Raw genomic sequence first — 12785 nt, forward strand, 5'->3', positions numbered from 1 at the left:
TGTGTATCGGGAAGGATGCCCGCAAGCTGTAGGGTTGCGGGCTGCGGCCTTGGCATTTCAATCCTTCCCAGGCCCTCTTAATCTCATTACTGATTCAGCCTGTGTGGCAGCCCTCCTTCCCAAGTTAGAGATGGCTGTCCTTGGCCATGTCAACAATCCCAAGCTTTTTGCACTTTTGACTTTAGTTTGGGAAGAGATTCGGAAACGCCATTCTCCATTTTATGTTACGCATGTTAACAGCCATGCTTCCCTACCCGGTTTTGTAATTGAAGGCAATGCTAGAGTTGATGCTCTGGTTTCTGTGGCTCTGTTGGTGCCTGTTCCTGATGTCCACCAGCAGGCTGTGTTAGCCCACCAATTTTATCATCAGAATTGGCGATCCTTGTATCATCAGTTTGGTCAAAAGGGTCTCTCTCAGGCTGCTGCAGGCAGTATGGTTGCAGCCTGTGCAGACTGTCAAAATGTTACCTCCGTGCCCGATTATGGAGTTAATCCTAGAGGCCTTCAAGCTTTACCGCTTTGGCAAACAGATGTAACTCATTACAACGAGTTTGGCAGACAAAAACATGTCCATGTTACAACAGATACATATTCTTCTGCAATGATTGCTCCTGCCCGCACAGGTGAGACCACTCGTGAGGTCATTCGGCCCTGGCAACGTGCTTTGTCTGTGCTCGGCGTCCCCCTTGCGATCAAAACGGTCAATGGACCTGCCTATAACTCTAAGTCCGTCAGTCAGTTCCTTTCCCTGTGAGGGATCTCCCCCAAATTTGCTCTTCCCCATTCCTCCCGGGCCAAGCCATCGTTGAACGCTTGAATGGTACTCTCAAACGCCTGCTTGAAAAACAGGGAGGAGGAATGAAGGGAATGACCCCAGAGGCACGTTTAGAGAAAGCACGCTACGTTTTGATCTTTTTGAAAATCTCTGCCGACCGTGCGGTGCCTCCCATTGTGCGGCACTTTGTGTCAATTGGTGCTAAGCAGCAAAAGCACAAAGGCGTCTTAGTACGCCTGAAAGACCCTTGTACCTTGTACACAAAGGCATTCGTCAGGACCGCATGGATTGTTAACCTGGGGGAGAGGTTATGCTTGTGTTTCTACAGATGAAGGTCCGCGATGGATACCTGCTGGCTGTGTGCGGCCTGAGCTTAGCGTGCCGGATCGTGGGAGCACCGCTGCCGCCAGTCAACCCAACAGCTAATGTGCGGTCTCCTTAGCACAGCAACTGAACCCGTCCTGGTTTGGTGTGTCTGTGGTGCAAGGCAGTCAACCTTTCCACACATGTCTGATCGATGTGGCCTTCCTCAAAACTTGCAACGTGTGTTAACAGACATCATTGCGTAAAAGCAAACGTACGATTTTGACAAAGACTTTGGGGAATGAAGGACCTTACTGAAAGCCTTCCGATATTTGGGATAATCGGTTACCTCTGTATAACGTTATACCGCAAGAAGTTGATATTGTTGGCACTTTGAATGCCGACAGTTGTTTTTCTGTAGATGCTAATGTAGTAGGAGGCCATGATGGGACCATGACACCTGCATAAATCAACCCGTGAACATGTTGATAAGCATAATGCGCTTAAACGCCATATAGCTTTAGATGAAGCGTGTAATGACGTAGTTGATTTATGGAACCGATGGGAACATATTGCAGCAGCTCTTCGCTTACCCGGAGCAGCAGCAGGGAAAGCATTAAAAGAGTTAAATCACCTTCTTTGTTAGGTAGTTAAGAATGTGAGTCAAACCTCTAGTGTTCTGGGATTGTTAGCTGATGATTTGCCAGGAGTACAACACGCAGTTTTACATAACAGAGCAACTATTGACTTTTTGTTGTTGACTCAGGGACATGGCTGAGAGTATTTTGGTGGCATGTGCTGCATTGATTGTAGGCGCCCCATTGCAGCAACATGTTACCAAAATCTGAGAAAATGTCGGGCTTTTGGCATCGATTCACTCGACTGGCAGGACTGATTGTTTGCTATTGCCTTGTTTGCCATTGTGTTTGCAAAGGACCCTGCAGCACACAGCCAACCTGGTACTAGCTGTTCAAAACCAAAAAGGGGGATTTTTTGGGGTCTGCAGCGCGACTGCAGATGCGTTAGTTGACTTTAAAGACTTGTCTTAAAGTTGTGTCCCTTTAAGACAGCCACAAAAATGACAAGTAAGTGAACAGGAAGTGAAGAACCGGAGCTTAGAACCGCAGCAAACGGGCACCTACAGCAAGAGCAAAGAGCAAGCAAGAGGAAGACGGGCAGACACGGGCCCCGTGGAGCGAGGCCAGCGGAGGCCCCATCTGGTTGGGAGCTGGAATGCCAGCGGCATGGGCAGAGGCCGAGGGCACAGGCTCTGCTCAGCGTGGAGAAGAGGGAGCACAGGGGCTCTCCAGCTCTGCCTGCTGGCGTGGGCCTTGCCTGCGCGGGTCTTTCTGCCAGGGTGGAGCAGGCACACATGAGCCCTGGGGGAAAATGGTCAGCTTTTATTGGCCTCAGAAAGCATGCAGGGGCCAGCAGAGGCTGGCGCCACGATGTCCTCAGGGCAGCTGAATGCGTGAGGCGCAGTCCCGGCAGCCATCCCTCCAGTGCCTCCCTGCGCTGCACCTTCCGCATGCAGCACGGGCTCAGGGGCAGCCGGCACCTTCATGGGCCCCGCTGGCAGCAGGGCGCTGCTGCTCTCGCTGTGCCGTGATGCAGGTACAGGAGAAAGCCCTGCGCAGAGCCCTGAGCACCCTGCGGAAGAGGGAGGGCCGTCGCCGTCGAGCTGGGGTGTGCGGCAGGGCGGCGATGCCTGTGGAAGAAGGAGAGCTGTAGGCAAGGGGCTGGGCAGGTAATGGGCAAGGTCCTGCCTGCTCCCCACCACCGAGGGCTTTCCCCAGGGAGGGGTGTCCAGGGAACGGCCAGCCCCTCTGCACGCAGTCCTGCCGCCCTGGCCTGGGTGCAGGGCGCCGGGACAGCCGGACCGGGCCTGCCCTGGCCGAGGCAGCGCTCGACTCGGACGTACCTGGCTCATCCTCGGGCTCATCCCTGGAGCCGGAGCAGGGCGATGTGTTACCACTCTGCTCGGAGGTTGCCTGGCCCTCCGGGGGAACAGCGTGGGGGTCCTGGAAGAGCTCCAGGCTGATGTCTTCCCACTTGTCGTCCTCCTTGGCCAAGACCCCTGGCGCCTCCTATAAAAACAGGAACAACAAAGGGAGAGCTAAGCATCCGTCACTGGATGCGGGGAGAAACCGGCGCCTGGGGATGGGGTTTCGTGGTAGGCTTGGCAGTGTTAGGTGTCGGGTTGGCTGGGCTTACGGTCCTGCAGCCAGAGGAGGGCTGCGTGTCGCCTCTGTGCTGGGAGGTCGCCTGCATGGGGAGAGCAAGACTAAAGGCGGGGGCGGGGGCCGGGGGGGTGGTGGTGGTGGGGAGGAGATGGAGAGGATGTCCACCAGCCATGTCCCTGCCACACATGCCCCGGGCGCCGCGCCTGCCTCCGGTACCTGGGGATGCTCGGTGCTGGCCACGCACCCCTGGCTCACCTGGTGCCAAGGCTCCCAAGGCAGGGGACAAGCTGTCTCATTGTCTCCGTTCTCTGCTGCTGGGGCAAGGTGTGGTGTGGCGGTGTTGTCCACAGCATTTTCAGGCAACAAAAAAGCCCCTTCATGATCGTGTGCTGCCGGGGAGACGATGGCTGCACTAGCCTCTCCTGGATGGTCTCCAGACATGGGAGAAGCCATGTGTTCTTCATCCTGGCGTTCGTCTGGGACAGGAGAGGCTGTGCTGGGCTCTCCCCGAGGCTCTGCAGCCAATGTAGACTCGCTATCCTCAGTTGCTGCACGTGGTTTTACTGCCATCACCGCATCCATGCTTTGTGCCGAGTGCCGCTGTTCCACCGGCTGCTGGCTGCGTTCTTGGATCACAGCCTCAAGCTCATGCAGGACATCACTCATGTCCCACCAAGCTGCGTCCTGCAGAGCCACGGTGTGGGCTGTGGGGCTGTGTGGGGCAGGTTCCTGGCTCCCTGCCTGTGCTGCTGTGCCCTGCTTGCTGAAGAGAGAAGCCGCTGCCTTTGCCGCCTCCTGTTCTGTGGGAGCGAGTGGCGAGCGCTGCTCCTCTTCCTCAGCAGCTGCAGCCAGGGCAGCAGCTGCTGGCTCGGTGTTTGTGGAATGTGCCTGGTCAGGAGACGCATCCTGCAGGTGCCCAGCTGTGACTCCTGCCGCGTGTGTGCCAGAGCTGCTGGGACGGCAGGACCCCTCCAAAAGCTCTGGGAACAAAGGGTTGACCCAGATGCTGTAGATCTTGATGTCCTCTTCCTGGGACAGTTCTTTGGTGCTGATATCTTCCCAGCTATCAAGCTTGGCCAGGGCCCCTGGGTGGTTCTTTGGCACTTGTGGGACTAAGGCCCTTTCTGCCTTCGCCCAGTGCTTCCCGCGGACATGGGCTGCCATGCTTGCAGGACTTCCTGCAGGACTTCCCCTCCTCCTGTGCTGGCTGTGAGCCAGGAATCTCGACTTCAGCTTCTGCGGATCCTCCTCCTTCCTGGAGCAGTCTGCCACATTTGTCATATCCTCAGGCATCCTAAGAGCCCTCCGTTGGCTCCGCACCGACTTGCCTATGAGGATGAACTTGTCGAGTCCCACTGGTGCTTTGGAGCCTTGCTGTACTGCTCGTGCCTGGTGCCCTGGCCCCACATGCCTCGTACCCATGGAAGCTGGCACAGACACCCTGCCAGCAGCACTGGTGCTCCCGTGTTCATGGGGATCATGCACGGGCTTAGGTGCAGGGGCCTTGCTGCTCCTGGTTGCCCGGACCTGATCTCTTCTTGCCCTTTCCACCAGCATCATGCTGCTTTTTGAGTCCTGCTTGTCCGCTGGCCTCTTGTGCCAGACCTCACTTACATCCCACTGAGCTGTGTCCTGCAGAGCCACGGTGTGGGCTGTGGGGCTGTGTGGGGCAGGTGCCTGGCTCCCTGTCTGTGCTGCTGTGCCCTGCTTGCCGAAGAGAGAAGCCGGTGCCTTCGCCGCCTCCTGTTCTGTGGGAGCGAGTGGCGAGCGCTGCTCCTCTTCCTCAGCAGCTGCAGCCAGGGCAGCAGCTGCTGGCTCGGTGTTTGTGGAATGTGCCTGGTCAGCAGACACATCCTGCAGGTGCCCAGCTGTGACTCCTGCCGCGTGTGTGCCAGAGCTTCTGGGACGGCAGGACCCCTCCAAAAGCTCTGGGAACAAAGGGTTGACCCAGATGCTGTGGATCTTGATGTCCTCTTCCTGGGACAGTTCTTTGGTGCTGATATCTTTCCAGCAACCAAGCTTGGCCAGGGCCCCTGGGTGGTTCTTTGGCACTTGTGGGGACTAAGGCCCTTTCTGCCTTCGCCCAGTGCTTCCCGCGGACATGGGCTGCCATGCTTGCAGGACTTCCTGCAGGACTTCCCCTCCTCGGGTGCTGCCTGCGGGCCAGCTGTCTCCACTCCAGCTCTGGCAGATCTTCCTCCTTCCTGGAGCAGTGTGCCACATGTGTCACATCCTCCGGCTTCCTAAGAGCCCTCCGTTGGCTCCGCACCGACTTGCCTATGAGGATGCACTTGTAGCGTCCCACTGGTGCTTTGGAGCCTTGCTGTACTGCTCGTGCCTGGTGCCCTGGCCCCACATGCCTCCCACCCATGGAAGCTGGCACAGACACCCTGCCAGCAGCACTGGTGCTCCCGTGTTCATGGGGATCATGCACGGGCTTAGGTGCAGGGGCCTTGCTGCTCCTGGCTGCCTGGACCTGATCTCTTCTTGCCCTTTTCAGCAGCATCATGCTGCTTTTTGAGTCCTGCTTTTCCGCTGGCCTCTTGTGCCGGACCTCACTTACGTCCCACTGAGCTGTGTCCTGCAGAGCCACGGTGTGGGCTGTGGGGCTGTGTGGGGCAGGTGCCTGGCTCCCTGTCTGTGCTGCTGTGCCCTGCTTGCTGAAGAGAGAAGCCGGTGCCTTTGCCGCCTCCTGTTCTGTGGGAGCGAGTGGCGAGCGCTGCTCCTCTTCCTCAGCAGCTGCAGCCAGGGCAGCAGCTGCTGGCTCGGTGTTTGTGGAACGTGCCTGGTCAGGAGACGCATCCTGCTGGTGCCCAGCTGTGACTCCTGCCGCGTGTGTGCCAGAGCTGCTGGGACGGCACGACCCCTCCAAAAGCTCTGGGAACAAAGGGTTGACCCAGATGCTGTAGATCTTGATGTCCTCTTCCTGGGACAGTTCTTTGGTGCTGATATCTTCCCAGCTATCAAGCTTGGCCAGGGCCCCTGGGTGGTTCTTTGGCACTTGAGGGACTATGGCCCCTGGGCGCCCTCGACCAGTGCTTTCCGTGGACATGGGCTGCCATGCTTGCAGGAGTTCCCCTCCTCGGGTGCTGCCTGCGGGCCAGCTGTCTCCACTCCAGCTCTGGCAGATCTTCCTCCTTCCTGGAGCAGTGTGCCACATGTGTCACATCCTCCGGCTTCCTAAGAGCCCTCCGTTGGCTCCGCACCGACTTGCCTATGAGGATGCACTTGTAGCGTCCCACTGGTGCTTTGGAGCCTTGCTGTACTGCTCGTGCCTGGTGCCCTGGCCCCACAAGCCTCGTACCCATGGAAGCTGGCACAGACACCCTGCCAGCAGCACTGGTGCTCCCGTGTTCATGGGGATCATGCACGGGCTTAGGTGCAGGGGCCTTGCTGCTCCTGGCTGCCCGGACCTGATCTCTTCTTGCCCTTTCCACCAGCATCATGCTGCTTTCTGAATCCCTCAAAAGGCACCGGTTTGTCTCCTGTGCAGCTGTGGTGTTGGCTGTGGGGCTGCATGGGGCACGCCTGCAGCTCTGCATCCTGCCGGCTGCATCCCACTCACCACAGCAGACCCGAGGAGATGGGACAAGCTGTCGGGGTCTGCTGGCAGCTTCCCTGCTCTGGGAAGAAGATTCGGAAGGTGCTGCTGCCTGCGGCTGCCCATGGCCCACCTGTGGGCAGGAAGAGCAGGAGTCAGGTGATGGAGGTGGCTACATTGGCTCAGCAGCCCCCCCAGTGCTGGCAAGCCCAGCCGCAGCACCAAGAAAGATCCATGTGGCCCCGTCCCACCGCCACCACCCCTCCTGCCCCATCTCTCACCTGGTGCAGGGTCTGCAGCCTGGGCAGCCTGCTCTGGTGCTGGGGGCGGGTGTTCGCCTCCTCATGCGTGGGCATCTTTGGCGGCGTCTGCCGCTGACCTGCCATGGTCACCCAGGGGAGATGCTGCCTCCTGAGGGAGTCGCTCTTCTGGGAGTGGACACCCCAGGGCTCTCGCCCCTTAAATACCCCCCACGGTCACCGTGGAGACCCGCATCACATTGGCCTCTGGGCATGATGCGCTGCCTGCATCACAAAGCCCTGGGCAATGGCTGTGGAGACGCCCACGCCCCCACCCGTGAGCACCTGCGCCCCTTTTGAAGTGTCTCACTTGGTGAGGGACGCCAATGGCAATAGCTTTGCCACCAGGCTCTCCAGCATCTTTGTTTTTTGGCAAAGTAAGCCTGCACGGACACGATGCGGGTGGGTTCTCTCCCGTTGCTGGGGGCTGCTGGCTGACACCGAGAGGCGTGGGGTGTTGTCCGTGGGCAGCTGCCTTCCCACACGGTGAAGCTTCAGCACTGGCATCAGCTGTGGCTCTGCTCCTGGTGGTTCTGCCTGCTCCGGGCTGAGCGCTCTGGGAAGGGGAAGCATCCATGAGTGTAGGAATGGGGGATGTTTCCGAGGAGCAGCCCTGTGGTTTTCTAAACCTTCTGAGTACTGGGAGCCGAGCAGCGCTGGGCTCTGGGTGTGCCCGGGGCAGCTGCTCTGGCTGAGAGCGCCCTTCCCCTGCGATGCCTCTGCTGTCTCGCTGTCTGCCATGGGCTCTCCTGCCAGGTTGGAAGGGGGGTGGCGTTTCTGTCTTGGCTGAAGTGCGTAATTGATGGACGCGACCAGAAGGGGCAGATGTAGGCCTGTACGCCTTCAGCACCTTCCTAAGGGGCTTGTGCTGCTTTCCCCCCCACAAAGAGGGAGAGTCTGTGTTTCATGATGTGAGGTGGCTTCTTGTCTCTTGCCGCAGGGCAACAAGCCATGGATCTCCCTGCCCCATGAAAAGGGTATCTGCCTGACCATTGCTGAAGAAAGGGACAAGAGACTGGCAGCCAAGCAGAGCAGTGGGTGACCTCCAGCTCGGTCAGCCGTGGTCCTTTCAGTGTATTAATTATACCGTTTGCCAAGTGGCGGTGTGAGTGGCTGAGGAGCATCCAAGGGCTGGAGGGAGCCGTGCTGTGCCAGTGTGAAGCCACACTCCGCTCTCTAGAAGGGCCTGCTGATGCGGGGAGACTCCTGGTGACCCGACCAATCACCAGAACCATCTTCCAGAATGGCAAGGGGGAGCGGTAGGAGACCCTCCAGGCTGGTCCGTTCCTGGGAAGGTGCTGGCAGAAACGCTCCTGGACACCGTTCCCAGGGCCATGCTGGAGGAGCAGGGCTCTGGAAGAGCCAGCTGGGCTCTCCCTGGGGCCAGTGGTGCCAGACAGGCTTGAGGCTCTCTGGGATTGCCCCTGGCCGCGGGACTGAGCAGAGAGGGGGAGGCTCCGTGACCAGTGCCAGGGGTGGGTGGTGCATTGGCCGGTGAGTTGGGCTTTGGCGGGGGGCGGTGCTCAGCATCCTGAGCCCAGCTGACAGCTGCTTACTGGCATGGATGGTCCCTCACGGGCTGCTCTTCAGTGCCTTTCCTCTGGAGGTGGAGTGTTGGGGTCTGCAGCGTGTCTGCAGACGAGTTAGTTGACTTTAAAGACTTAGTCGTGTTCCTTTAAGACAGCCCCAAAAATGACAAGTATGTGAACAGGATGTGTAGAACCGGAGCTTAGAACCTCAGCAAACGGGCACCTACAGCAAGAGCAAAGAGCAAGCAAGAGGAAGACGACAGCAAGCCTATCAGGGTCTGACACACGTACTATCTAAGATATATAAGCAATCTGTCCAGATAATAAAGGCCATTCTGGCCATTTTGTCTGAACCCAGCCACGTAGATATAGTGTTTTTATGTCCGTCTTGACTTGCGTCACCTCAACGTGCCGATATGATCCCAGTAAGGGGTATCAGGAGGAGACCCTGAGACTGTGCCCCCGATAAGGGGTGTCAGGAGCAGATCCTGAGGCTGTGACCAGCGGGTTGCTGGGGAGGTGGAGCCTGGTGAAGCGGAATAGCACAGCAGGCGGCTGCTAGATCCCGGGAGAACGTGACGCCGGTAAGGTGAGCCACCAGGGACAGCATGGGGACTAAGTTCTCTAAGGAAGATACCATTGTGCTGTCAATGTGGAAGTTAGTGTTACAGAAATGTGGAGCTACTTTAGATGGGCTGCGGTTAGGCAGTATGGTATTGAGGGCCAAGAGACACGGAGTAGAAACGTCCACCGTGACTGCTCTTAGTGTGTTGACCTGTGACAATTTAGGATCAACACTGTCGGAAGCTGTGACGAAAGAGGACAAAGAGGCGTCGGGGCATTTGGCTACACGGGGACTGCTTAGAGATGCTGTGGGGGGCTTAAAAAATGAGCAAGATGTGAGTGGGGGCTTGAAAAGTCAGCAAGACGCGAGCGGGGGTGTATCACCCAAACCTGCCCTGGATCCCCCTCCAACTACAGACAGGAGGGGGAGGGGGAGGGGGGAGGGGGAGGGGGAGGGGGAGGGGGAGGGGGAGGGGGAGGGGGAGGGGGAGGGGGAGGGGGAGGGGGAGGGGGAGGGGGAGGGGGAGGGGGAGGGGGAGGGGGAGGGGGGAGGGGGAGAGTCCGTGCCCCTTACCAGACGCCACTCCTGTATGTCCCAAAGCCCCTAAATAAGCCCAGCAGCATTGACCTATGTTCGGTAGCGATTCCGAGGACAAGGACAACAAGGAGAAACCTCGGTGGACCGATCCCTGCCCCCCTGAGTCCCAACGGCATTTGTGCCAGCCCACACTCCCTCCTCCCCCAGCTTCTTCTCCTTTCCCGCCTGCCCCCCTCAGCTCCTCCCCTGCCTCCACAGGATGGAAACGCCAAAAATCCGGAATCGTGCCCAGCTATGACAAGGTTATCAGTCAGAGGCGGTGAAGAATGTGGATGGTGGTAGTAATCCAGTATCCAACGTTACGGTAACGCCGCGCAACCCTTGGCAATTTTGGCAGGCTGTAAAAGATGGGGCACTACAAGAGGGGAACTGGGATTTAGTAGGACATATAGACGGACCGCTCCTTGATGTTACTACTCCTTCCACCGCTGCGCCGCATGCATATCCTGTTACGACAGGAGATGCGGGGCTGCTGGTAATCCTAACGTTCATACACCGTTTGCTTGGAAAATAGTGCAGGACTTGCAAAACACTGTTTCTCAGTACGGGGTGAATTCGCCGGCTACAATGCAATTCTTGCGTGTGCTTACCACGGACACTTGGACTCCTTTTGATAGTTCTCAGACGGCACAGATCATGTCCCAGCCTGTGCAACTAGCGGTCTTCCACGCAACCTGGCGGGTAGCTGCGCAACAGCAAGGGCTGCCGAATCGAAACCTTCCGCAAGATGATCCCTGGGTTGGTAATGGGCCTGATGTGTTGGTGGGTACTGGGCAGTATGCCAACCCTCAACATCAGGCTCAGTGCCCCCCCCCCAGTATTCGATCAAATAAAAAATTTAGGCATGCAAGCAATAATGAAAAACTGCACAATTAGCAGAGTCAATGAGCGTTATCCAGCAATTAAGCAAGGCCCAAAAGAACCATTTTTGCCATTTGTGGAAAAGTTGCAACATGCTGTTGCCTCTCAAGTGTTTGACCCTCACCTGCGTGCCATGCTAGTAAGGCAATTAGCCAAAGATCGTGCTAATGCTGATTGTCAAAAAACAATCGAAGGATTGCCAGGAGGACCCAGCTTAGAAACTGTGATATCAGCCTGTGCCGAGGTAGGTGCCTTGGAACGCAAAATAGCAGTAATGGCTGCTGTGCAAATGCAATGTTACTCTTGCGGTAAGTCAGCACGCCTTAAACAGGGCTGCCCCTCCAAAAAAAAATGTGTGGCAAAACCTAGACTGTCCACGTCAGAAATTCCTTGTTTCCACTGTGGAAAGAAAGGACATTTTGCAAAGCAATGTCATTCTCGTTTTGATAGAGAAGGATTCCACGCACCGGGCCAGGGAAACGCTCACAAGAGCGCGAGGAGGCGCGCAATGACACAAGTACCTCTGGCTGCCACACCAACCAGCCAGCCAGCCTCATGTGAGCAATTATCAGGGAGGACCCAAGGATCAGCAGGGATGGATGGATGCACCAGTGAATCGGTAACTCTAGCCAGCCATGGAGTGTTTAAGGTCCCTCTGAATGCTCAGGGGCCAACAGGGAAGGGCCTTAGTGCCTTACTGATAGGTCGATCTAGTACTACTTTACACAAGATCCAAGTCCATGTTGGTGTTATTGATGCAGACTTCACAGGTTAAATATGTGCCTTAGTTTCCACACGGGTGCCTCCTGTTACAATTCCAAAAAATACAGGCCTTGCTCAACTTGTGCCTTTTGTGAGTTGTGTTTCCCCAACAGAGCCCGCACGGCGGGGTGATGAAGGATTCGGCTCCACAGGAATACCTCAAGCGTGTTGGACGCAAGAACTATCTCCACAACGACCTAACCTGACCTGCACTGTGGCGTCATCGGGAGGTACTCCTGCACAAGTGAAGTTGAGCGGTCGGTCTTCTGGATACCGGAGCAGACGTAACTGTCATATGGAGCAAAGACTGCCGCCTCAAAGGGCTTTGGTAAATAACGCAGCGGGAGTTGTAGGTCTGGGGGGCATGACTACTAGCTGCTTGTCTGTAAAACCTATACAGATCAAAACACAAATGGACAGACTGCCTCCGTCTGGCCATATGTTACTACCGCACCACTCACTTTGTGGGGCCGAGATTGCTTAGGACAATGTGACAGAAAGCTTAGAAATAACTAGATTAACAGGAGATGGAAAACTTAGAATAATTAAAATTCTCATTGTCTGCACAAAGAGGAGCTTCACAGTAGGACTTGGCAAATTAGGCCCGGTCCTGGGGCCCTTTGTACTGATAAGGTGGACCTGGGATGCTCTGTGTGCCGATAAGAAGACACCGGTATGCGAACCTCTGTGCCTTGAGGTAGGAATACTGGATCTGTCCTGTTTTATGGATTGGAAAAAATTCAAGACACGACTGAGTCTGCGCGAAGAGTGAAGGTGAAAAGTTCAGAGTGAGGGAGACTACTAAGCCTTCATCCTCAACGACCCCCCCGCGAGCACCACCAGGAGGCAGTGAGCAAGTGCAAATGGGAGGAAACTTATGTTAGTGACTTCTGGGTAGACTCATTATCCTAACCCAACCTCTTCTTGGGCATCTATTGAATATGTATGAATGTATACTTGAAATCACACGTGCACAAAGAGGTCGGGGCAGCAGGTGCTTTTGGAATTATCCACCCTGATGCCCGCCGGTGAATTAAACGTGCCTGCTTTATAGCCTATGCTGAGTTACAGAGTTTAATTCCGCACGTCAAATGGGGAGTTTGTATCACCACGGAATTTTAACTGGGACCAACGTTCTACAGGGAGCGAAACAGCCTAGCCTTGGTCTCACTTGGTTAACCGATAAACCAGTATGGGTAGATCAGTGGCCCCTGCCCCAGGAAAAGCTGTGTGCCCTGCATGGATTAGTTAAGGAGCAATTAGACGCGGGCCAGGCTGAAGAATCCCATAGGCCGTGGAAGACCCCTGTATTTGTGGTAAAAAAGAAATCAGGTAAATGGCGATTGTTGCGTGACCTGCGTAAAGTCAAT

The 12785-nt window shown here is 56.4% G+C and overlaps 1 protein-coding gene across 2 annotated transcripts; it reads right to left on the reverse strand.

Annotated features, from left to right (window-relative positions):
* Positions 1-2560: 2560 nt before the first annotated feature.
* LOC130158772 (skin secretory protein xP2-like) lies at positions 2561-3865 on the reverse strand. 2 transcript variants are annotated; one of them, XM_056359778.1, is made up of 3 exons: positions 3517-3865; positions 3000-3165; positions 2561-2786 (listed from the first exon to the last, which is right to left on the reverse strand). In XM_056359778.1, the coding sequence occupies exons 1-3, from the start codon at positions 3841-3843 to the stop codon at positions 2620-2622; spliced, it is 660 nt and encodes a 219-aa protein (XP_056215753.1). In that variant the 5' UTR covers positions 3844-3865; the 3' UTR covers positions 2561-2619. The 2 variants fall into 2 exon arrangements, with proteins under 2 accessions (XP_056215753.1, XP_056215752.1); XM_056359777.1 differs by having other exon boundaries at positions 2561-3165.
* Positions 3866-12785: the final 8920 nt, after the last annotated feature.

Source organism: Falco biarmicus, chromosome 14, assembly GCF_023638135.1.
Source record: "Falco biarmicus isolate bFalBia1 chromosome 14, bFalBia1.pri, whole genome shotgun sequence".
Lineage (NCBI taxonomy): Eukaryota > Metazoa > Chordata > Aves > Falconiformes > Falconidae > Falco > Falco biarmicus.

Coding starts and splice junctions, on each gene's coding strand:
- LOC130158772 (XM_056359777.1), bottom strand. CDS start 3,843: ATGGATGCGGTGATGGCAGTAAAACCACGTGCAGCAACTGAGGATAGC. Junction 3,166..3,516: donor CTTGGGAGCCTTGGCACCAG/GTGAGCCAGGGG, acceptor CTGTTTTTATAG/GAGGCGCCAGGGGTCTTGGC.